The sequence below is a fragment of the Podarcis muralis genome, chromosome 12 (assembly GCF_964188315.1).
Source record: "Podarcis muralis chromosome 12, rPodMur119.hap1.1, whole genome shotgun sequence".
Taxonomy (NCBI): Eukaryota; Metazoa; Chordata; class Lepidosauria; order Squamata; family Lacertidae; genus Podarcis; species Podarcis muralis.
The window spans coordinates 62,148,054-62,172,083 of NC_135666.1; the positions used below are offsets into that span (position 1 = coordinate 62,148,054).

At 43.6% G+C, this 24,030-nt stretch overlaps 1 protein-coding gene across 2 annotated transcripts in view; it reads left to right on the top strand.

Moving 5' to 3' along the window:
• CNTNAP2 (contactin associated protein 2) overlaps positions 1-24,030 on the top strand; it is a 950,652-nt gene that overhangs the window by 912,324 nt on the left and 14,298 nt on the right. For both annotated transcript variants that reach the window (XM_028751461.2, XM_077916554.1), the window contains one exon: positions 21,417-21,647. In XM_028751461.2, coding sequence (XP_028607294.2) covers positions 21,417-21,647 — 231 coding nt within the window. The remainder of the gene's footprint in view (positions 1-21,416; positions 21,648-24,030) is intronic.

Here is a 24,030-nt window from a genome sequence, read left to right on the forward strand (position 1 = left end):
AAGGCCTCCTCTTGTACAGGGTGAGTGTATCTGTATCCACAGGGCCTCTTTTAAAGGACTCACCCTGTAATTCCCTGAAAATAAATTCAAGGGCACTGAGCACAGCAGCAGAACCATCAATATGGAATGAAGAGATTTTACCTTCCCACAATTTACATGTATATTCAGTGCAAACTAATTAAAGGGTAAAGATCAAAACTTGAAAAAGTGTTCATTTACATAGAGTATGCAGCAAGAATATCCTGAATTTTAAAGGAACAATGCACTTATGCAGGTGAGCAGTTTAACTTAACTGTATCTCCGTGTGCATTTGTAGCTGGATTCAGGACTGAAAGAGCCTTGGTCAACCTGATGGAGGACCTTCATTGGGAGAGTGACGCTGGAGTGTGACCATGATGCTCCTACTTGATCTCTCGTCATCTCTGGATTCCAAGAATCCCCTGAACCACCTGTGGGAGATGGGGATCAGGGGCACTGTTCTGCAAGACTTCCAATAGTATCTCCCTGGACGATTCCAGAAGATATCGTTTGGCAAATGTTTCTCAGCCCCCTAGTGCAGGGCACTAGATTGTCTCCAGTGCTACTGAACATCTATATGAAGCCACTGAGAGTGATCATTAGGATATCTGGAGTGAGGTGCCATCAATATGCTGAACTCTGTAACATTTTATTCAAAGTGGTTGTACAGGTCCTGGACCAGTCTGATAAACCAAGTGAATCATGGAAAGACAAAAGCTCTGGGTGTGAGCAGATTCTGGACTGGAAGACCAGTCAGTTCTCTGCAGGGAGTTGCACTGAAGGAGCAGAGGTGTAGTCAGGAAGTACTCCTGGATCTAGCTCTGTCGCTGGAGGGGGGCACAGGGGTTCTCAGTCGCTCGGAGTGCCATTTACCCACTTTGGCTGGTAAGGAAACTATAGTCATTCGTGGATCAGGGTAGCTTGACCACAGTTGTCTCTGTAGGAGCAACCTCAGGGTTGTACTACTGCAATGCACTGTATGCAGAGCTACCCTTGGGCTTGGTGGAGAGGCTACAGCTAATGCAGAACGGAGTAGCTAGGCTGTTTGTAGGGGAAACTGCTGCCAGGATACTACTGTCTGTGGGATCTGAACTTGCCAACAATTGATTACTGCACCAGGTTCAAGCTTTTTTGTATGGTGGAGCCACAGAATATGCACATTAACTTACACGGATTCAACTATATGCACTCAGTAAAAAAAAAAATAGGGTGGGTGTCCAGCAAAAAAAACCCAACAACCCCAAGGCAGATGATCCCACTTACTATTTCACTCAGCCAGAGACCTAGGAGTGAGTGTGAATCCCTCGCTGGGTGCAATTTGTGTTCCTTCACACAACATGGCCCCTAAGTGAAAGCCACTTACCTGTGCGTCCTCTGATGCTCGGTCAAAGAGACAGCGTTTCCCATCAGGGAGAGGGATCTCTGGAGCTTTCAAGGACCCGCTGTGATCAACCATCTGCACATTTTGAGGATAAAGTCTCGTACTTCAGAGTGACTTTGATTCTGCTGTTTTTGCAGTTCTAACTGAAGTAAGGTAAAGGTAAAGGTACCCCTGCCTGTACGGGCCAGTCGTGTCTGACTCTAGGGTTGTGCGCCCATCTCACTTAAGAGGCCGGGGGCCAGCGCTGTCCGGAGACACTTCCGGGTCACGTGGCCAGCGTGACAAGCTGCATCTGGCGAGCCAGCGCAGCACACGGAAACGCCGTTTACCTTCCCGCTAGTAAGCGGTCCCTATTTATCTACTTGCACCCGGGGGTGCTTTCGAACTGCTAGGTTGGCAGGCGCTGGGACCGAGCAGCAGGAGCGCACCCCGCCGCGGGGATTCGAACCGCCGACCTGGCGATCGGCAAGTCCTAGGCGCTGAGGTTTTACCCACAGCGCCACCCGCGTCCCTTCTGACTGAAGTACCCAGTGCCAAAATCTGGGATGTGTCATGGGATCACTGTCAATTTATGCAGCCTGATGTGGACAAGGTACTTGTGGCTATTTGCCCAACTGCATGTCCTCTTGAGCCACATCACTTGGTTCACGAAATCTAGCAGAGGGGGTTGTTGGTTGGGTCCACAGCACTGTTAATGATTCATTGCACGAGGGACTGGTCCCTCTCACCTTGAAAGAGACAGTGGGACAGCCACTCCTAAAGAAACTGGCCCTGGACCCTTCGGTTAGGTCAGTCAAATTTATTTGTTAGAAACCGTTGGTCATCACAACAGTATAGAAGCATACTTTAGCACAGGTGGTCCCAGCCCACAAGACCCCATGTTGTACAATGAAATTCTCCCTGATCCTTTGAGCTGCTAAGGTGAATGCATAAGCCTTATCTGTACAGTGGTACCTCGGGTTAAGAACTTAATTCGTTCTGGAGGTCTGTTCTTAACCTGAAACTGTTCTTAACCTGAAGCACCACTTTAGCTAATAGGGCCTCCTGCTTCCACCGTGCGATTTCTGTTCTCATCCTGAAGCCAAGTTCTTAACCCGAGGTACTATTTCTGGGTTAGCGGAGTCTGTAACCTGAAGCGTATGTAACCTGAAGCATATGTAACCTGAGGTACCGCTGTATTGTATTTATTGCCATCCATCAACAAACAGATTTTCTCCCCATTATTCAAAAAGGAAACTCTCTGGAGAAACTACTTTGATAAACCTGTCTATAGGGGAGGGAGTATGAGATTTGAACTAACTACCAGGTGGTTGTAAATACCACAGTGCTGGGACCAATGCAGGCATCCTGGAATGACACAGATTCTCTAGACCCATGGGACTAAGCCAGCCTTGGCAACCTTTCACCAAAGGTAGTAGGAGGCTACAGGGCTTTGGAACCTACCTTATGTGACCATGTCCAGGGAGTACCTAGGGGGAGGCTGCCACAAGGCCCCATTTTATCCCCGGTACTATTTAATATCTATATGAAGCTGCTGAGAGCAAGAGCTTTGGGTGAGGTGCCATCTTGAGCCTTGTTGACACAGGTGTATTTTCCACAGCAGCTGAATCAGGGGAGGCCTGGACCGGTGCCTGGGTGCAGGGATAGGCTGGATGAGGGGAAACAAGCCGAGCCTGGATCCCAGCCAGACAAAGGTGCTGTGGGTGCCTGGTTCCCACCACGTTGAAGAAATGGCCCATTGTTGCCCTGGATGGGGCCGCTTTCCTGCTGAAGGAGCAGATTCACAGTCTGCGGTGCTTCTGGATCCAGCATTGTCCCTGGAGGACCAAGGAGGCCCAAGGATGGCTTCAAGCAGCTTTTGCCACTTTCAGCTGTCCATCTGCGGCCATTCCTGGACCAGGGTACATTGACCATGGTAGTCCAGGCACTGCTGTGCCCTCTGTATGGGGCTTTCTTTGCAGTTAGTGAAGATTCCTGCAGCATGGTTGCTGGCAGAAGTGAGACCATGTTGGCATATTACACCTCTGCTCAGAGATTTGCACTGGCTGCCAAGTTGTCACCTGGCCAGACTTAGAGTGCTCCTGTTAGTGTATAAAGCCCTTAACAGATTGGGACCAGTCTACCTTGGGAATTGTCTTGCCCCACATATGCCTAGTCAGTTGCTTCAGCCTGCAGAACTGGCACTTTTACAGGGGCCACACAATGGCTGTTCTGTGCTTGCAAGGAATAAATCCTGCAAAATATTCTGAACTTTAAGCTAGGAGGGGAGCTTGTTGGAAGCAGACCCACATGCCTTTTCTGGAAATGCCCTGCAAAATACTTTGGAATTGCATGTGGCTCGGATCAGCCTGCTGTGCTCCATCCAGCAGCAGCAGCAGCAGCTTTTCATAGAATTGCAGAGTTGGAAGGGACCCCAAGGTCACCTGTCTTTTAATGAATGAATGCAGGGAAATGGTTAATACAGACTTTGTTGCAACACCTACACAAGCCACCCATCGTTTCCCCTCCCAACTCAAGTCATAAATGCAGAAAGATTAAGTAAAAACTAGATATTTATTATAGAAAGAAACTCCCACTGCATCCATGCTATTTCTCTCTAGCAAGGTCAAAAAACGAATACAGTACTAGCCCAAATATCAAAAGATCCTCAAAGTAGAAGACACATCCTGTTGCTTCTCTGGTTACCAGAACATGCTACAAGCTTTTAGAAGATCTGGCCTTCAAGGAAACAACTCAGGGCATGCTCAGAACCGATGTATTATTCAGATGGGCTACCCTCTGGTGCAGCACTGCTCCTCAAGCGACAGAGGGAGTGGGAATCTGCCCAGCAGGGTCTGGAAAGCTGGCTGTCGGAATATTCAAATGTCTGCCACATGTTTTTCTACCTAGAGAAAAATGGGAAGGAGCTCTTTGCCATAGCCCTACTTTTTGATTAGGATTTGTGGCATGATGCAGGAAATGGATTGGCTGAGAAGATATTTACTGAAATGTCTCCAGGAGCATCACTCAGTTTAAATGGAAGTATAAAAAATGTGTGGGACAGAAAAGCGTGTGTTATTCTAAGATGATGATGATGATGATGATGATGACTGGCAGGGTAGGGTGTTAAAAATAGCCCTCATTTGGAGGGCTGTGACCCAGTAGTCCCAGTGGAACAGGGGTTCCACAACTCCATGGGTTTGTAGCCAGAGTTAATTCAGCCTTGAAGGCGGGGGTCTCGGGTCACTGTTTATTCATATTTTTACCTATTTGCAATATATTGATTTAAACCCCTATGCATGCCACAAGTCTTCAAGATGAGGTGAGGTAGAAAGGGCAGCTAAATATTGTTAAAGACAAAGGACTCTGTATTTTCTGTATCAGCCAATAAAGGCAGAACCTCAGGAAGGTCTGAAGGAGTTTGGTGATGCAGCATGAAATCTTGCTTTGAGAATCAAGTCCAGCTCCCTTCAGGTACTGGGAAATGGAGGTCCCTAAAGCCACAACGTTTGTTGCTCAGACAGAGCCATCAATATCAATCAGAACAGTTGCCAGCAAGGAGCTTTTTATTATGCCTAGGGAGAAGAGGAGAAAAGCTTATTAATATGCCAGGAGGGTAATAAAAATAATAAGCATCAACATTTTCCCCTTCAAGCTTCTCTTTGGCAGCACTTGTCTCAAACATCTCATGGCACAGGGTGCCGTTTGCCATTTGCATGCATCACAAAAGTTCTGGAGGGCTTATTAAGCCCTATGTTTGTTAATGGCAAGGAAGAGAAAGATTAGCATCGTAAACCACTGATTTGCGCAGTTCCACATTTAGAAACAACCTGGTCACTCTCATATGTGCCATGGAAGCCACAATTGGTCCCAGACTCAGCTCCCAAGATTTTAAGAGGTGCTCACTTTCTCTGTAGTGGTGCCTCTCTTGGAGTCAGACTAAACTACACATGACATGCGTCACCTGGCTTTCCCTTGAGGGTAGGATATACTCAGTGTGGGGGGAGCCACGTTGGGACAAATTGTTGTTTTTGAAACATGGCAGTATGCCTGGGCACACCTTGCATACACCTAGCAATGCTCCCCACAGGGCCGTCTTTACCTGGGGGTACAAGGGGTGTGGTACACCTGGGCACCGAATTCTGGTGGGCACCAAATGTATTGGCGGCAGTGAAAAGCAATGGAGCAAAAGGCCCCCCACCTCTGTCGCTCTGTTACTCTCTAGCGTCAAATATTTCTGATGAGTCAGGAAGCAAAAGCAGCTATCTCCGCTGCGTCGTTACAGGCAATTTTCCTCCCCCCAAAAAAGCTCAACAACTTTGAGATGGTCCCCCCTAAAAAAATGGGGACGGCTAAACCAAATTTGGGGGCATTGGGTGGCTCTTTGTACCCTGGCGGCGCATATGCTAAAGACGGCCCTGGCTACCAATGAGATGATGGCTCTGGCAAACACAAAGCTCAGATAGTACCCAATACAGCGGTACCTCGGGTTAAGAACTTAATTCATTCTGGAGGTCCGTTCTTAACCTGAAACTGTTCTTAACCTGAAGCACCACTTTAGCTAATGGGGCCTCCTGCTTCCACCGTGCGATTTCTGTTCTCATCCTGAAGCCAAGTTCTTAACCCGAGGTACTATTTCTGGGTTAGCGGAGTCTGTAACCTGAAGCGTCTGAGGTACCTGAGGTACCCCTGTATTTCCTTCTCCCCCAGCACCTCTCCACAATTTGGGAATCAATACATTACATGTTTACATACATTAGTAACTAAAAACTTGATAATAAATATTCATAAGCATGGAAGTATTTGTTGTCGAGGGAGGTGGTTTTTTTAAGGCCTGGGGTGGTGAGCATTTCAGCTTCAACTACCTTGAAGGCTCATGAAAGTTCGTGCTACAATAAATTGTGTCCTGAGAAATCTGAACCATTATGTTGTTTTTGCTGCAGCAGAGGAACAGGGCTTCATCTCTGGATTTCCATTCTGATTGCTCCTTTGTTCTCTTCCGCACTTAATGCATTTCTTCAGAAAGCAGTAAAGCATCCAACCAAAGCAAAATAAAGGGCTCAGAGCGGCAGGAAGCAAATCTGCCAAGACGTAGCATTTCTCTTCTTACCAAGAGACTCTCAGAAACTCCAAATCAACAGAAGTAGCCAATTATTGCTAAATTAAATTCACATTTTATGTTCACTGCATGCCAATTATGCTGCCGATAAAACATTGATAAAAGCATTGAGGCAGCCCTCCAAGTGGTATAGAAATCGGGGGGGGGGGGGCTATTTTCCAGCCTTTTCTTCCATTCACACAGATACTTGGAGATCTGCATTAAAGACTTTTGCAAACTTCTCTGAAAAAGGCTTGTCCATATTTCTATTTTACTGGCAGGATCCTTGTTCCAGCGAATGCAGCTCTGTGCAGGATGCTGTGTTCCACGTCTACTGACCGAGGAGCCTGCCTGGGTATTCCAGCTGCTTCCTGGGAACCCCAAGGGAGGAGGAGGAGGAGGCTCTTGTCCTCAGGTCCTGCTGCCTGACTTGCCAGAGGCATCTGGGTGGCCAATGTGGAAAGCGGAGGCTGCCTCAGATGCGCCTTTGACCTGACCCAGCAGGGCTCTCCACGTGTTCTTACACAAGCTCCTAGAGCTCAGAGGAAGCTGTGTCCCGTTCTCCTTGCGTGCTGCTTGTGTGTATCTAGGTCAGTCAGAACACAACCCCACACAGTCCTGTGATGCCGCTGCATCTGCAACCCTCATTAAAAACAGCAGGCCGACCCTGTCTGAATCTACTCTGTGTAATTGACTTTTAGCAATGTGTGAAACTTTGATTTCCTGAAGGAAAATCGTGGGCTTTCTCAGGGCAATTTCAATTCTTTTTCTACCGAAGTGTTTTCTCCCCCGCTCCTGAAATGGTTATAGGTCTCCTGCAGCCATTAATTCTACCTTTAAATTAATTTTGTAATTCAGCAAACTCTTGTTTCAGGAAATACATAAACTTGATAAAGAGCTACAACAGAAATATTTTGGACAAGTGAAAAAAGAGTGAGTGTGCAGCTGCAAGCAACCAGCTTAGTATTTTCAAATAGTTTGTATGTAGACCATGATTATTTTTGGAAGTTTGGTCCTCGTGTGCTTCTTGGAACCCTGTTGGCATTTCAAAATAAAACTAACAGTACAACAAAGCAAAATGCTTATTCTCAAAGATACATTTATAGTCTGCGATAAGGTATCCCCATGTAGCTATTAGGAGATGAGGATGAGGGTGGTGGTGATGATTTTATTATTTGTATGCCGCCCATCTGACTGGGTTGCCCCAGCCATTCTGGGCGGCTCCCAACAAAATATTAAAAACACAGTAAAACTTCAGCAATTAAAAAATTCCCTGAACAGGGCTGCCTTCAGGTGTCTTCTAAAAGTCAAAAAGTTGCTGGTTGCTTTGTTGTTAATAGCAGCCTTAACTAAATATCAAAAATTGGCAGTTTATATTAGATAAAAGGGCTGTTGTTTTTGTTCATATTCTAAATCTTATGACATCAAGGAATAATAATTCTGTTTTGAGATCTGTTTGTAATTAGGTAGCTGAGGAAATAGAAGTGGGGACCAGTTAATGGATCATTAGGGGTGGTAAATAAGGATATTGATTGATTATGTGTGACTGACCTCTAGTAATTTGCAGCGCAGCAGGTTCAGCAGTTGGCCCAGCGTGTGGGTGAGAGCAGCAGTTATTGTCATCCTCTTACCTTTCGGTTGTTGAAGTTTCATTTAGTTTGCGTGAGTCTATACATGGTAATTTATTATATCTGTATCCTGACTTTCATTCATGGGGGATCTCCCAGTAAGAGACAGGCCTGAGCAACGCTGCTTTGCTCTGGCAGGTGCCTATAGCATCCTATGCCTTCAGGGCTCATTCAAGGTCATTGTTTTGCTTCTGCATCTCAAGATTATATCATGATTGCTCACATTTTGAATTAGCGACTTCAGTTTTTGTGCAAACTTTTATATGCAAGGCCGCAGTGTGACTGAAGGTAAATAACCCCCTTTAACAAATCAGAAAGAAACAGATAAATAATTAAAATAATGCACTAATAAAAGTATACCAGAACAAATATAAAGGTTGTCAACACCTTTAAAGAGTTATCCGTCAAGGATAATGATGCTGAATATTTATTCATATCTCCACAAAATACTTCTATTTACCAGTAGTCTCTTGAATTTTTATCACAACTTTTTTCCATATTTGAGTATAGTCACTTGGCTTATTTCTCTCACACAACATAATTTAATAAATTGATGACAATAACTTTTATGGTTTATTCTTTCAAATAGGTTTTTAAAAAATCTTAATCCATGCCTTTGACTTCTGAGCTAATTATTTTAAAAAAATATCTGTTTAAAAGTATTTAAATAAGTCAAATCTTGCTCCCTTCAGCTTTTGCCTCTTCTAGGCAAGAGATTTGTCAGGTTTATGCTCAATCCAAACAAAATAACATAATTCTAATATAATCTTTTAACTGTTCTTCTTGCCTCATTATCATATTCTTAATCTGATTTAGGATTTTAACTTCTGATATTTTAAAGTACAGTTGCAGTTTTTTCTTGATTTTCTTTTTTTCTTTGAAAATTTTGTTTTGTTTTTTACAATCAAAGAGCATATAATTTTTATGAAATAAATAAATATTGTTTAACAGCAGGTCCCATTCAACAGGACTTTATTGTGAGTAAAGTTGCTTAGGAGTGTGGTCTTAAATAGGAAGATAAGAAACTAATGGAGCAGAATTCATTAATTTAAAGAGTCTCCAGTTTACAACCTAAGGTTACATTTTCACTAAATGTGCCTGCTGGTTTGCATTAGTTAGTGATATTGAAAGGTCTGTATTATTGTCAGCAAGCTATTGAAAATGTGTTTCCATTGCATACTGCAATTAAATATGATCCAATTGTCCCTATCTTCAAAGTTCCATCCCTATTTTTTGCAACCTCTCCTTCATAAACCCCTATACTAGCTTTTGAGGAGATTTGGAAGGTGGTTTTTAAAAATAGTGACAAATCGTTCCTGTTAAAAAATTGTAGAGACTAAGTTGTGTGTGCTCCAGTTGTGTGCAGTGCTAAAATACAAGGTTTTATGGGACCCCAAAGTGTTGGTTTTTTTTCATTAAAAAAAAGCGGAAGATCTCTGTCATACTAAATGTTTCCAGTTGAGAGGGATGTTGGTACATTTAGTTTCTGGTTTAAACTCAGTTGCATGCTGGATTATCTTCCAAGGTTCAGTATGCACAAACATTCTCAATTAATTTTTACTAGATGAAATACTTAGTAAACAAAAATGCTTAATTCATGGTGGTTGGTTGGTTGTTTTTAAAGCATCTGCAAACTGCTAACAAGGTGTCAGGGATAATTTTATGTTTTAACTCTTTTAGAAGAGTTCTCTTTGGCCACTATTAACTCAGCACTCTGGTGTGCATCCTATGGGCTGCGGAAAATAATCTTTTGGATATGAGGCCAAACTTAGCCTTGTTCAGATTTTAACAATATGCCCTCAGTACTTCAAAATGTCTTCTACTTAAAAATTCAAAAATTTGAATTTGTGCAGAGGAGATAGCTGAAGACATTCCACATTATCTGAAATAATACAGCAATATATATCATGCATAGAACAGATTCCTTCTTCAACTTTCAGACACTGAGAATATCAGTCACATTATCAGAAAAAAATAATTATGTTCTTACTATTATCCAATGAACTGTATTAAACACCAATGAAAGCTAAGCTTCAAGCATGTGAACCACATTTCCATGTTGAGAAACACTTCATTTTTGTTGCTTCATGTTAACAAGAGGCAAAGTAATAGCCAACATGTGAAATATGGTTGTGTTTCATTGTTCCCTTTTTAAACAGCAGCCATAGGAAAGCAGTAAGGATTGGGACCATTGTATGTAGGAATGTTTTATGCTGCAGGCCTAATGAAAATCTCCTCCCGCCCCAGCTGCTGTGCTGCCCCACGGGGCTTATGGGGCTTCTCTCTTGCTGCAGGCAGCATCCCTCTGGGGGGCAACTGTTGTCAGGCCAAAGCAAATGGGGAAGTGTTAACCCCCCCTTCCTTATTAACCATGGTTCTGAGCCCACCACAGCTGCCACTTAAGTAAAGAAAAGACATATGTGAGAAATGCGATGGCCATTTCACCTCCCATTTAGCTGGATTATCTATCCTCTGAGCGTCTACTATGCTCTGAAGGTTGGCTGTCCACAAATTCCAGCATAACTCTCTTTTATGCCTCTTGGCTGCTTTGTTTTATTGATCAGGGTTACCTGTGATTTTGTTTTGCTAACAAAACTAACTAATTAAAAAGAAGTCATGAGAGTGGCTACAGCTCCCATTCCTTGGGTTTGTCCCCTCTCCTCCGCCCCATGTTATGGCTCGGAGAGGTGAATCCTGCCCCGCGGGCGCAAGTATGAAACTGCAAACACCTAAGGAAGCGCATGATGTGCAGCGCAGCCGAGGCTTCTTTGGAAAGGCTGGAAAGACACCCAAGAACAATGTTGTGCTGGTATATCCTTAGCCAACAGGAGGCACAGGCCTTTTTCATGTTTTTCAGTCCATGTTGGGGGACACTGTTCTAGGAGAAATGACAACTGCAAACAGAAGAGCTGTTAGCAATATCAAGTGCTGGACCCACAGGCTGCTGTTATGCTGGGGCCATGAGACTCCATGTTGGCAAGTATACAAAACCATCCCTGATGTTCTTTGGGGGGAGGTGGAGACTCAGGTGTGCCGCTTGGAGTTGCTGCGAAGGCAACACACTTTGGCTTCCTGGTCCGGATCCAAGACCCAAAAGTTGTTGTTGTTGTTTAGTCGTTTAGTCGTGTCTGCCTCTTCGTGACTCCATGGACCAGAGCACGCCAGGCACTTCTGTCCTCCACTGCCTCCCACAGTTTGGTCAAACTCGTGCTGGTAGCTTCGAGAACACTATCCAACCATCTCGTCTTCTCCATTGGTGCAAGATTTGGATGAGGTCGCTGGGCCTCTTCTGCTTCCCAAAGGCATAAATGGCTCCAGCTGCAAATGGGGCAGAATGAAATTGGCAGAACTATCCAATGGAGTCTGTTGGATGAACTATTGGATTTCAACCTTGTGGATGCAGCTGACATAGAAACATAGAATTGTAGAGTTGGAAGATACCCTGCGAATCATCTCGTCCAACCCCCTGCAGTAGAGGAATAGGCAGCTGTGAGGATTGAACCTGCAACCTTGGTGTTATCAGCACCAAGTTGCTATCCAGGCTTCATGTCCCTTTTTGCTCTCTTAGTCCTGAACTTTATGGGAGCATTTCTTCCTGAAAGCTGAATGTATATATATTGTTGTTGTTTAGTCGTTTAGTCGTGTCCGACTCTTCGTGACCCCATGGACCAGAGCACGCCAGGCACTTCTGTCTTCCACTGCCTCCCGCAGTTTGATCAAACTCATGCTGGTAGCTTCAAGAACACCATCCAATCATCTCATCCTCTGTCGTCCCCTTCTCCTTGTGCCCTCCATCTTTCCCAATATCAGGGTCTTTTCCAGGAAGTCTTCTCTTCTCCTGAGGTGGCCAAAGTCTTGGAGCCTCAGCTTCACGATCTGTCCTTCCAGTGAGCACTCAGGTCTGATTTCCTTCAGAATGGAGAGGTTTGATCTTCTTGCAGTCCATGGGACTCTCAAGAGTCTCCTCCAGCACCATAATTCAAAAGCATCAATTCTTTGGCGATCAGCCTTCTTTACGGTCCAGCTCTCACTTCCATACATCACTACTGGGAAAACCATAGCTTTAACTATACGGACCTTTGTTGGCCAGGTGATGTCTCTGCTTTTTGAGATGCTGTCTAGGTTTGTCATTGCTTTTCTCCCCAGAAGCAGGCGTCTTTTAATTTCGTGGCTGCTGTCACCATCTGCAGTGATCATGGAGTCCAAAAGTAGGCATCCCCAAACGCAGCCCTCCAGATGTTTGGGGACTGTCTGCAGTTCCCATCATCCCTGACCACTGTTAGCTAGGGATGATGGGAGTTGTAGTCCCAAAACATCTGGCGAGCCGAGTTTGGGGGTGCCTGTCCAAAAGGGACCCCGACGGGGAGCTGGGCGAGAGAGAGAGAGAGAGAGATCCGGTCCGCGTCTTTCGGTTTGCCTCTCCCGCCACATTTGGCTGTTAGTATCCCCATTGGTTGCGGACCAGACTCCGGGTTTTGCATGCGCTCCTCACCTGCGTTTCTCCGGGGCGGGGCGGGGGGGGGGCTGGCGATTGGCTGCAGCCCGACAGGCAGCCGGCATCCCGCCGCCAACAAAAGGAGACGCGGAGGAGCCCGAGGAGGAGGCGGCGAGGCGAGGCGAGGCCGGAACAGGTAACTGCCGGGGGGCGGGGGGGGGGGGGGCTCCGGCTTCTCAGGTGCTCGTTTTCCCGGGCGGAAAGGTCAGTCCTTGGGCTGTGGCTGAAGTTGCCTTTTTCACAGCTTCTCCCAGTGAATCTCCATTCCCAAAGGCTGCCTCTGTCAGTCAGCAAAAAAAAAGAAAAGAGCCGACTGGGACATCAGACTGATAAATTTGTTATTGCAGGAGCTGCCAAATAATTCTGTTTTATGTCAATAAATGACGCGGATTCATACAAGCAACAGCTGTATCGGCGGCGTATCTGATCTTTCTTTCCTTAAGGTGCATTACGTCCCGTTGAGTTTTTAATTTTTTCGGAGCACAGTCAGTGATCCCTCATGTTGGCCAGAAACAAAAGGACCCCGTGGGTGCTGCTCCTCGCCTCCCCCTGTTTCTTTATTTGTGTGTGTGATAAACGGGGCGGTGAAGGGTCTATAAGAACTTGACAAACACTTGCTAGTTTTGTGATGGCAAAATGGTGGGTTATCCTATTTTTATTGGATATTCCGTAAGGACTTAAAGAGGATTTAATGGCACATACAATGAAAGATAAAGAGAAAATAGGAAAAGCTCCTCAGCTAAGAAATGTGAAAGAAAGGAGTCAGAGCTGCCAAGAGAATATCTAGCTGAGATAACAGAAAGTAAAAGTCTGGGCGTTTTTAGATCCAGGTTTAACAAATTACAGCCCAGCTTTTGTTGTTGTTCATTTGCTTAGAAAACATTGCAAACTCAGTTTATGAAAAAACGCAGAACAAAAATAGACCCAGGTACAAAGGGATGAAAACAGTATTCTAAGCCACAAGCCTTTTGAAATTGACTCAAAGTCTGTTTTGAGTAGCTGAGGACATTTTTACTTGACGTTTCAATTGGTTTGTATTATACATGAAAAGCAAAATGTTTAATTCTGTTATGGAATGATTGCTGCAAGATGTAGTGTAGCTCAGATGGTACAAAAATGATTAAGCAAATCCATGGAAGAGAATTCTGGCAATAGATGTGAGCAATGACAGGCCAAAACCGAGCCTCCCTCATCAGAGGCAGTTTACCTACCATCAGAGGCAAGGAAGGCATGGGGATGGCATCCTTGGTGTGCTTGCAAGCTTTCTAGCGACAGCTGGTTGACCATCTTTGAAGACAGAAGACTGGACTCGTTGGAGCCATCTTCTGATGCTGCATGGGTAGGTTGTCCCCTTAAGTAGCCAACACAGGCAACGTGTGTGTGTGGTTTTGCTTTAACAAGCGATTGCGTTATAGGGCTATTATCTGTCCCTATTATCTGCTGAGTCATCTTGCTGCATCTTGTTTTCCCCTCATTTTAATTTGGCAGGCATCAAACAATTTGGCAGTCTTAATGGTTTGGGATCTTGCGGGTTCCATTTCCATTCTCACTCTTTCAAGGAACCAAATGAAATTACTCAATTAAAATGGTTGTGCTTGCCTCTCATTGGGAATTTTTGTTCTGCATCACTATTATTATTTAATTTACACTTCGCTTCCATGCCAAAATGGCTTCTAAGCATTTTGTAACTGTGAAATCCACACGTTGTGGAAATATGCAGCAAAACAGTTACATTTAAAACATCCTAATTAAAATATGCAATAAAAGAAGCTAGTTAAAAGCCATAGCAATTAAAACAGTTTAAAGCCAGGGCTTTTTTCAGCTGGAACTCCAGCATCTCTCCATTGGGCGCCATTGCCATTCTGAGAGAATGAGGGCAGAGTTCCTGGAGAGCTCCAGCACCTCTTTTTCTAGAAAAATAGCAGCACTTTTTAAAGTGATTTAAACAACGAGGCCAAGAGGTCACGTTCAGGGGGATGTTTGCATTGCTGGCAGAAGAGAACCCCAATACAGACGAAGCACCACCTATTTCAAAGGCATCACATATTGCCTTCAGTTTGAAATCCAGCCTCCGTGTTGCTACATGCTGGTAAACATCAGGCCATCACAAATCAAACCAGGTTCCTTTGCTGATCTTAATGCCCTGCCTGGGCAAGGGAGGTGAAGAGGGTTTTTCATGACCCCGGAGTCATTTAGAGCTTTGTCTGTCAGTGGCTCAACTTTATTACTGGCTCTGTGCTTAACAGGCACCCAGTGCAGATCTCTCAGCACTGCAATGATATGTGCTGGATGGAGGGCTGCCCCCCATCCCTAGAAAACTGGGATCACCCTTTTTTGGGAGAAAAGTGTATCCTGTCCTGTTTTGACTTCACCTATTTGTGCTCCTCTTCCTCATCGTCCAAACTGCATAGGCAGAAGGTGGGTCTGGTTGGAGAGCAAGATCCTGAGCAGGAGGTTTTGCTGGCAGAGGCTGGGTCCATGTGGAGGAGAGCTGTGAGTCAGAGTGACAGTTGTTATGCAGGGGGGGGGGGGGTTGGCCAGGGGGAGGAGTGTGAGGGAAAGGGGCCAGGTTGGGTCAGACTCAGAGAGGGAGAGACGGGGCTTGCATGGTCCTGGTGGAATGCAAACTGTACATGGTAAATGCAATATTTTCTTATAGTTGTAAATCATAGAGTTTTTGTCGTTTTTTTCATTGAATAAGCCACTGTAAACCCCATGTGCCATTGTAATGGATTGATTTGAAATCATTCTGCATCATTTCTGCACCAGGTAAATTTTAGCCCCACAATTCCCCCCCCCAACCTGCACCATCATTATTTCCAGAGCTTTATTTACCCATGAAGCAGGCTGTATATTTAGGATTCCTGCTCTTGTAATTTTTCATGTGGTAACACACATAATGCAGCTCCAGTTGGAGTGCTCAAACTGATTTGAAATGTCAAGAATCTTGTATCAATGTCAAGTATCAAACAGGGGGCATTTCACCTGCATTATTCCCTGCTATATCATTTCTCTCACCATAAGCTGACGCCAAATATCAGTAAGATCAGCTGAAAAACATGTTTGCAGGCATTTAGCCATGTATCTTCCACTTTTCTAAAGACCAACAAACCATTAATAGTGTAAAGGGTGTCTCATAAAGATACAGGAGAACAGCTCCAGGCAAACAGAGTCTGTGTGGAGAGAGAGTAATTTCAAATTTGCAAAAAGATAAGCCTTGCTGAACATGCACATGACACTATATAGTCATAACTTGGTTCTCGAATGGAATCTGTTCTGGAAGTCCATTCAGCTTTCGAAAACCAAGGTGCAGCTTCCAATTGGCTGCATGAGCTTCCTGCACTCAATCAAACGTTGGACGTTTGGCTTCCAAAAAATGTTCGCAAACCGGAACACTCACTTCCAGGTTTGTGGCATTCGGGAGCCAAAATGTTTGAGACGCAAAGTGTTAGATAACCAAGGTATGACTGTAGAACTATTTGGATGTATCATTATTTGTTTTTGTATTTGATTTTGGAGCAAGTTCTGTTAGTAAAGCTTTTGAATCATATTTATGGGTATGGACAATTTTTATTCCAGTTGCTTATTCATCAAGCTGTACAATATTAATATCTGCAAAACAAATTGCATTGCTTTTGTGGCAAAGATGTTAGAGCACATAATCATGCACTGAAGACAGCAAAGAAGGTCTACTTTGCTGCCTTCATTGTATCTTCAAGTAGTTGGGCAGCAGACCTATTCTAAATGGTACGATGATTCCTAACATGTTACCTGCTGAATGGGATGTTGCAGCTCCCAGAAGTCTACTGTGACAGCGGATAAAATCATGCACCTCCGCAACAACTTTGATGCTATTGTTGTGACAGGTCCTGAGGAAGTGTGCAGTGTGCCGTAGGCTTGCATACCTCAGGAAAATTCCTGACATGTCCTTGTTTTGGGGTGTAAAAATGGCATCGGGGGGAATTTTGCAGGTGTCAGGATATTATTTTTTAATATGGCAACTCTAGTGTCCCGTCTAGTCTGGTTTTGTAAGATCAGTTTCAGCCTCTGAGTCCTCACGATGTGGATAAGGTGCTTGCAGCAGTTTAGGAGGCCACATGCCCTCTTAATCCTTGCATGTTGTAAAAAAATTGAGCTAGCTAGGGATGGGACTGACCAGCAGGGTCCAGGGTTTGGTGAGCACATAATTGCATGAACAGGTGGTAGCACAACTGCTCCTTATGGAACAACATCACTGGTCCCAGAGATACATGGCAATTATTTCCTGGACACAAATGAGCGCGTCCTAAGCAAGGTGTTTCAGGTGGTAGAAGCCAGTTTATGGTTTAGATGCACCCGGTGTTTCTGCTGTCCCAGTGAATGAACCACTTTTGTTCTGAGGAGCTGAAACTCAAACATGGATGCTGCATTGTTACTTTTCAGTGCCTCCAATTTAAACTTGTCCAATTCAGCACAAAAATGACCATGGTGAGGTTCCATTTTATTTATTTTGCACAGTCAAGGAGAACATGAAACTGGATTCCCTGTTACAGCCAAAATGTCAATCCATGTTCTGCTAGAGTGCAGGTCCAGACTACCAACTGTGTTAACAGAGACAACTTGGTGCTGGAAAAGAACAGAAACGTGTTTGAAACACATGATGCTCAAGAGCTATATGCAGAAATAAGGGCTGTTAATTTTCAGGAACAATATATTTGTATAGAATTCTTTAGTAAGCTAAATGTGTGTGCTGAGTTCTTTTTCCTTACTTTTTTCCTAGCCTTGGCCATCCCAATTTCAGGGCTGAGTGTGAATCAGCCATTCATGGCCACTTTCAGCTGGGTTTTGCCAGCTCTCTTGTCATTATGTTGTATTACTAATAATAGTTGGCATTTATGTTTAGAGTGTCTGAAGCACATTCTGTGCATCATTTCAGTAATCTTCACATGCTGCCAGCAGCCTTAATTCCTGCATTTCTCCTTTTAAAAGCCTTCACTTTTCTCTACTGTATAGGTTTTCCATATCCAGCTCTGAACCCAATAATTTTTCTTCTTCTAGTCTATCAGAAGAAACTCTTGCCAATAATTATTAGTGTCAGTCTGAACTGGTAACGTTTTGCCTTGACATGCTTTAAACATTTGTCTTGGTTCAGCTCCACACCTACTAGGTACCTCCATTGGTGCAAGATTTGGATGAGGTCGCTGGGCCTCTTCTGCTTCCCAAAGGCATAAATGGCTCCAGCTGCAAATGGGGCAGAATGAATTGGCAGAACTATCCAATGGAGTCTGTTGGATGAACTATTGGATTTCAACCTTGTGGATGCAGCTGACATAGAAACATAGAATTGTAGAGTTGGAAGATACCCTGCGAATCATCTCGTCCAACCCCCTGCAGTAGAGGAATAGGCAGCTGTGGGGATTGAACCTGAAACCTTGGTGTTATCAGCACCAAGTTGCTATCCAGGCTTCATGTCCCTTTTTGCTCTCTTAGTCCTGAACTTTATGGGAGCATTTCTTCCTGAAAGCTGAATGTATATATATTGTTGTTGTTTAGTCGTTTAGTCGTGTCCGACTCTTCGTGACCCCATGGACCAGAGCACGCCAGGCACTTCTGTCTTCCACTGCCTCCCGCAGTTTGATCAAATTCATGCTGGTAGCTTCAAGAACACCATCCAATCATCTCATCCTCTGTCGTCCCCTTCTCCTTGTGCCCTCCATCTTTCCCAATATCAGGGTCTTTTCCAAGGAGTCTTCTCTTCTCATGAGGTGGCCAAAGTATTGGAGCCTCAGCTTCACGATCTGTCCTTCCAGTGAGCACTCAGGGCTCATTTCCTTAAGAATGGATACGTTTGATCTTCTTGCAATCCGTGGGACTCTCAAGAGTCTCCTCCAGCACCATAATTCAAAAGCATCAATTCTTCGGCGATCAGCCTTCTTTATGGTCCAGCTCTCACTTCCATACATCACTACTGGGAAAACCATAGCTTTTACTATACGGACCTTTGTTGGCAAGGTGATGTCTCTACCTTTTAAGATGCTGTCTAGGTTTGTCATTGCTTTTCTCCCAAGAAGCAGGCGTCTTTTAATTTCGTGACTACTGTCACCATCTACAGTGATCATGGAGCCCAAGAAAGTAAAATCTCTTACTGCCTCCATTTCTTCCACTTCTACGGTATTTGCCAGGAGGTGATGGGACCAGTGGCCATGATCTTCGTTTTTTTGATGTTGAGCTTCAGACCATATTTTGCGCTCTCCTCTTTCACCCTCAATAAAAGGTTCTTTAATTCCTCCTCACTTTCTGCCATCAAGGTTGTGTCATCTGCATATCTGAGGTTGTTGATATTTCTTCCGGCAATCTTAATTCCGGCTTCGGATTCATCCAGCCCAGCCTTTCGCATGATGAATTCTGCATATAAGTTAAATAAGCAGGGGGACAATATACAGCCTTGTCGTACTCCTTTCCCAATTTTGAAGCAATCAGTTGTTCCATATCCAGTTCTAACTGTAGCTTCTTGTCCCACATAGAGATTTCTCAGGAGACAGATGAGGTGATCAGGCACTCCCATTTCTTTAAGAACTTGCCATAGTTTGTTGTGGTCGACACAGTCAAAGGCTTTTGCATAGTCAATAAAGCAGAAGTAGATGTCTTTCTGGAACTCTCTAGCTTTCTCCATAATCCAGCGCATGTTTGCAATTTGGTCTCTGGTTCCTCTGCCTCTTCTAAATCCAGCTTGCACTTCTGGGAGTTCTCAGTCCACATACTGCTTGTATATATATTGCTCAGTTCTAAATGAGCATCTGTCTAGTTTTAATTGCAAATGGGGGGGGGGGGTAGGTGCAAAATTGTTTTTCTTCGAATGCCTGCCTTCCCAATTCCATTTTTAATGAGAAATCCCATTAGCACATTTATCTTGAGAGGAAAATGAGAAAAAGTGGAATTCTAGTTGGTTTGTCCACAATCTATCAGCCTTTGCTTTTGCATCTTGTAAATTATAGCTGTTTACTGAGGCTTGGAACAAGTAAATGATTAGGAAGTCATTTGCAGGTTTTAAGTGTTCTATGGATGATAAATCATTGTAATAAAGGCAGACACAGCAACAGCCTACTTTAAAGATTAGAGTCCCCATTCTTACCATGGGCGTAACCAGGGGGTGGGGTGGGGGCAATGCTCCCCCTAAACCAAGTAAATAAATAAAAATACTTAACTAACTGCCCAATTGCGAAACAAATTCCTTCCAGTAGCACCTTAGAGACCAACTAAGTCTGTTATTGGTATGAGCTTTCGTGTGCAGGCACACTTCTTCAGACACCTGAATGCACACGAGAGCTCATACCAATAACAAACTTAGTTGGTCTCTAATGTGCTACTGGAAGGAATTTTTTTATTTTGTTTCGACTATGGCAGACCAACATGACTACCTGCCTGCCCAACTGCGTCGCAGATAACTTGGTTCTGCCCACCCCCCAAATAAAGCCTGGCTATGCCCATGATTCTTTCTTTATAGTTTCTCAATTTTCAATAGGAGAAGAGATACACACACACACACACACACACACACACACACACACACACACATACATTCCCGGAGAATGCCTTTGCTACAAACATAGGTGAAGAAGTTCTGGAAGTGGTTTGAAGGTGTCTGTCTTGACCTAGGTTTATATTTCCATTGAAGCTCGAGAGAGTTGAGGGGACTACAGTTCTGTTACGTTTCCAGCAGATCAGGGAAAGGCCAGTCTCTTGACTTGTGCCCATAACACCACATTTCCTCCCCACTCAATCCCCAGTGTTTCTTTGCAGTTCTTTTTTTTTTAATTTAAAAAATCCTGTAAATTGCTGTTTGGGTTGGGACACAGGTTGATTTGTCTAGTGCAGGATAAATGTAAGTGCTGCTTTTAAAAAAAGCAGAGCGCCTGGCTGAAGCAGGAGGGTTAGCAGGAATGAGAGCTGTTTCAACACGTGTGTAAAGGCAGGTTGCAAAAGGGAGTTCACGGCATGGGTGACTATTATTGTGACTATTTCAGCACTCCAAGAAAACGGAAGTCCCCAGGACTGAGGGGGCCAGGTACAAGAGCTTTTAGGGACAGATTGGTTTTCAGCCCATGAACCTATGCTGGCGTCATAAGTTCAGTTTAAGAACTTCAGCCCAAGGAAAGTGATGGGTAGAAGCAGCAGCTCATATGGTGTATATAGCATACCCTCCAACATTCCTCAGATGAAAATAGGGACATTTCTCACTCCCCCCCCAACTGATCCCCCTTTTTGTCCTTCCACCACAGCACTCACCCACTTCACCATCCTGAGAAAACCCCTTTATCCTGATGTTATTTTATTCTTTGGTGGATTTACAAACAGAAAAGCACACATCAATAAATAAATGTTAGAAAAGGGCAAGACTAGAGGCAAGTGCACAAAGACTCTTCCTTTCTCCCCACCAGGGCAGCCCTGCCCTCCTCCTGCCCCTCGGCAGCGGCAGCCTGTCCTTCTCAGCTGATGGCCAGCAGCTGCTAGGAGCTGCCCAAGGGAGGAGGCCGGCAGCAGGCATGGAGAGGCCATGGGACGCTCCCTCGCTGCCGCTCAGGACAAGCACCGGCTCATCCTTCTCTCTGAGCTCAGTGGTGGCAGCAGTGGTGGGGGAAATAGCAGCCCGGTGGCTTTCGTTATTGTGAGACTGTCCCTGGGAAATCGGGGCATTTGGAGGGCATGATAGACTACTTACAAAGTGCCGTGTGCCTAACTTTCTGAAAGTGGGGATTAAAAGCACGGAGCAGGATCATGCTGCTGGTTCCTTCTTCAGTGAACTCTGTTGAAAAGCCTTTCCTTTCCTCTGTCCTCCAGAACTTGGAAAAATTGACCAAGAGATCCGAAAATACAATACCCCGGGATTCTCTGGCTGCCTGTCCAGAGTCCAGTTCAACCAGATTGCCCCACTCAAGGCTGCCTTGAGAGCCACAAACATCTCCTCTCGCATCCACACAGAAGGAGAACTTGTGGAATCCAACTGTGGTGCGAACCCACAAACCATCCAACCAATGTCTTCTGCAACGGATCCGTGGCATTCCGATTCAGGTAAGTTGAGACCGGATGAGAAAATCCTGAAATCGACCCCTGAAGCTGCTTCCAGAATATATGGTTAGAATATAACTCACCATCTGTTATGATGGTGAGATTAGAATAATAGTGAACATTCTCTCTCTCTCTCTCTCTCTCTCTCTCTCTCTCTCTCTCTCTCTCACACACACACACACACACACACACACACACACACACAAATTGCTTCTAAACTGATGGCTTGAGTATCCATTATAGTTTATTCTTTCATTGCTGCTATAAGTTTATGACTACTGCATTTATCTTATTTTTTTTTTTTTTTGCAAGTAAATTTTTATTCAAAATTTGTGAAGAAAAAAAAGAAAAAAGTACAAACACATACAAAAATAAACATTTTAACATGACTTATTCATCCTATTTTCATGCTATACAAAAAGAAAAACGTACAATCATACCAACAAATAATATAAACCTTGGGCTCTACTTAGCCTTTGACTTCCCTTCACCCTTTTGGTAAGTATCAAATAAATCCCAGGTAGCGTAATTAGTTTATTAAAGTTTATAGTTATTAGCTGATAGAGTTTTTCTAATACCGCCAGTTCCTCCTATATATCCATTCCAATATATTTCCAAAATTTACTCCAATTTTTTTGAAATTTCTGGTCATCTTGGTCTCGTATTCTGCTTGTTAATCTATCTAGCTCAGCATAGTTAATCATTTTGACCTGCCAGTCACTTACATTAGGTATAGTTTCTATTTTCCAGTTTTGTGCCAGCATAATTCTTGCGGCTGTGGTGGCATAGAGAAATATTTTTTTATCTTCATTTTTTATTTCCTTACCCATAATTCCCAGCAAAAAGGCCTCAGGTCTTTTGGGGAAAGTATATTTAAAAACTTTTTTAAGTTCATTATAAATTGCTTCCCAAAAAACCTTCACCTTGATGCATTGCCACCACATATGGTAGAGATCTCCCTGCACTTCACCACATTTCCAGCATATCTTATTTTCTGATCTATACATTTTAGCCAGTTTTGCCGGCGTGAGGTACCATCTATAGAGCATTTTCCAAACATTTTCTCTCAGGCTCGTACAGGCCGTAAATTTAATATCTCTATTCCACAATTTCAACCACTTTTCAAACTCGATGTTATAGCCGAAGTCAGATGCCCATTTAATCATTGCCTCTTTGACTTCCTCGTCCTTTGTATGCCATTCCAGTAATATGTCATATAATTTAGACAATGTTTTGTTTTTACCTTCTATTATTTCTATATTGAATTTTGATTTCTTGTCCTCAAAACCCATTTTTCTTTTATCTTGCTTTAACATATCATTCACCTGATGATATTGTAGCCAACCGGTGAATTGATCCTTTATTTCCTCATACGGTTTAAGTTTAAGCCCTTGTTCTGATTTTCTTACCAAATCTTCGTAATTGGCTGTCTTCCCTTCCATGTTGGTCTTTTTTATTGTTAAAACCTCTACCGGTGAGATCCACCATGGTGTTTTTCTTTCAAGAAGATTCTTATTTCTTTCCCAGACCTGATATATTGGACCCCTGAAAATATGATTTAGGAAAGCCCGATGGACTTTCACCTTCTCATACCAGAGATATGCGTGCCACCCATAGCAATTATTAAAACCTTCTAAATCCAATAGGTCTCTGTTCTCCAATTTTATCCAATCTTTTAGCCAAAGTAGGCACGCTGCTTCATAATATAGACTCAAATCTGGGAGAGCAAAACCTCCTCTTTCCTTTTTATCAGTTAATATTTTCATTTTAATCCTTGGTCTTTTCCCCTGCCAGATGAATTTCATCAGGGTTCTCTGCCATTCTTTACATTGTTTTAAACCTTTAATAACTGGAAGAGTTTGAAATAAAAACAGCATCCTCGGCAAAACATTCATTTTAACCACTGCTATCCTCCCTAAAAAGGAAAATTTCATCCTCCCCCATATTTCCAAATCTTTCTTTATTTTTTGCCATGTAACTTCATAATTATCTTTATATAGATTTATGTTTTTTGCCGTGATCCACACTCCCAAATATTTGACTTTTTTCACCACCATGATTTCCACTTTTTGTTCTAGATCTTTCGTTTCTTCTTTAGTTAGATTTTTAACCAGCATTTTAGTTTTATTCTTATTTACCTTAAAACCTGCCACCTCTCCAAATTCCTCAATTATTTGTAGTGCTTCTTTTACGCTATCTTGTGGGTCTTCCAAAGTCAAAACAATATCATCGGCAAAGGCTTTAATTTTAAATTCCCTCTTTCCTACTCTAATTCCTTTCACTTCTGTTGCCTCTCTCAGTCTCTTATTAAGTACTTCCAAAATTATAATGAATAATAGGGGGGATAGGGGGCAACCTTGTCTGGTCCCTTTGTAGATGTTAAAGT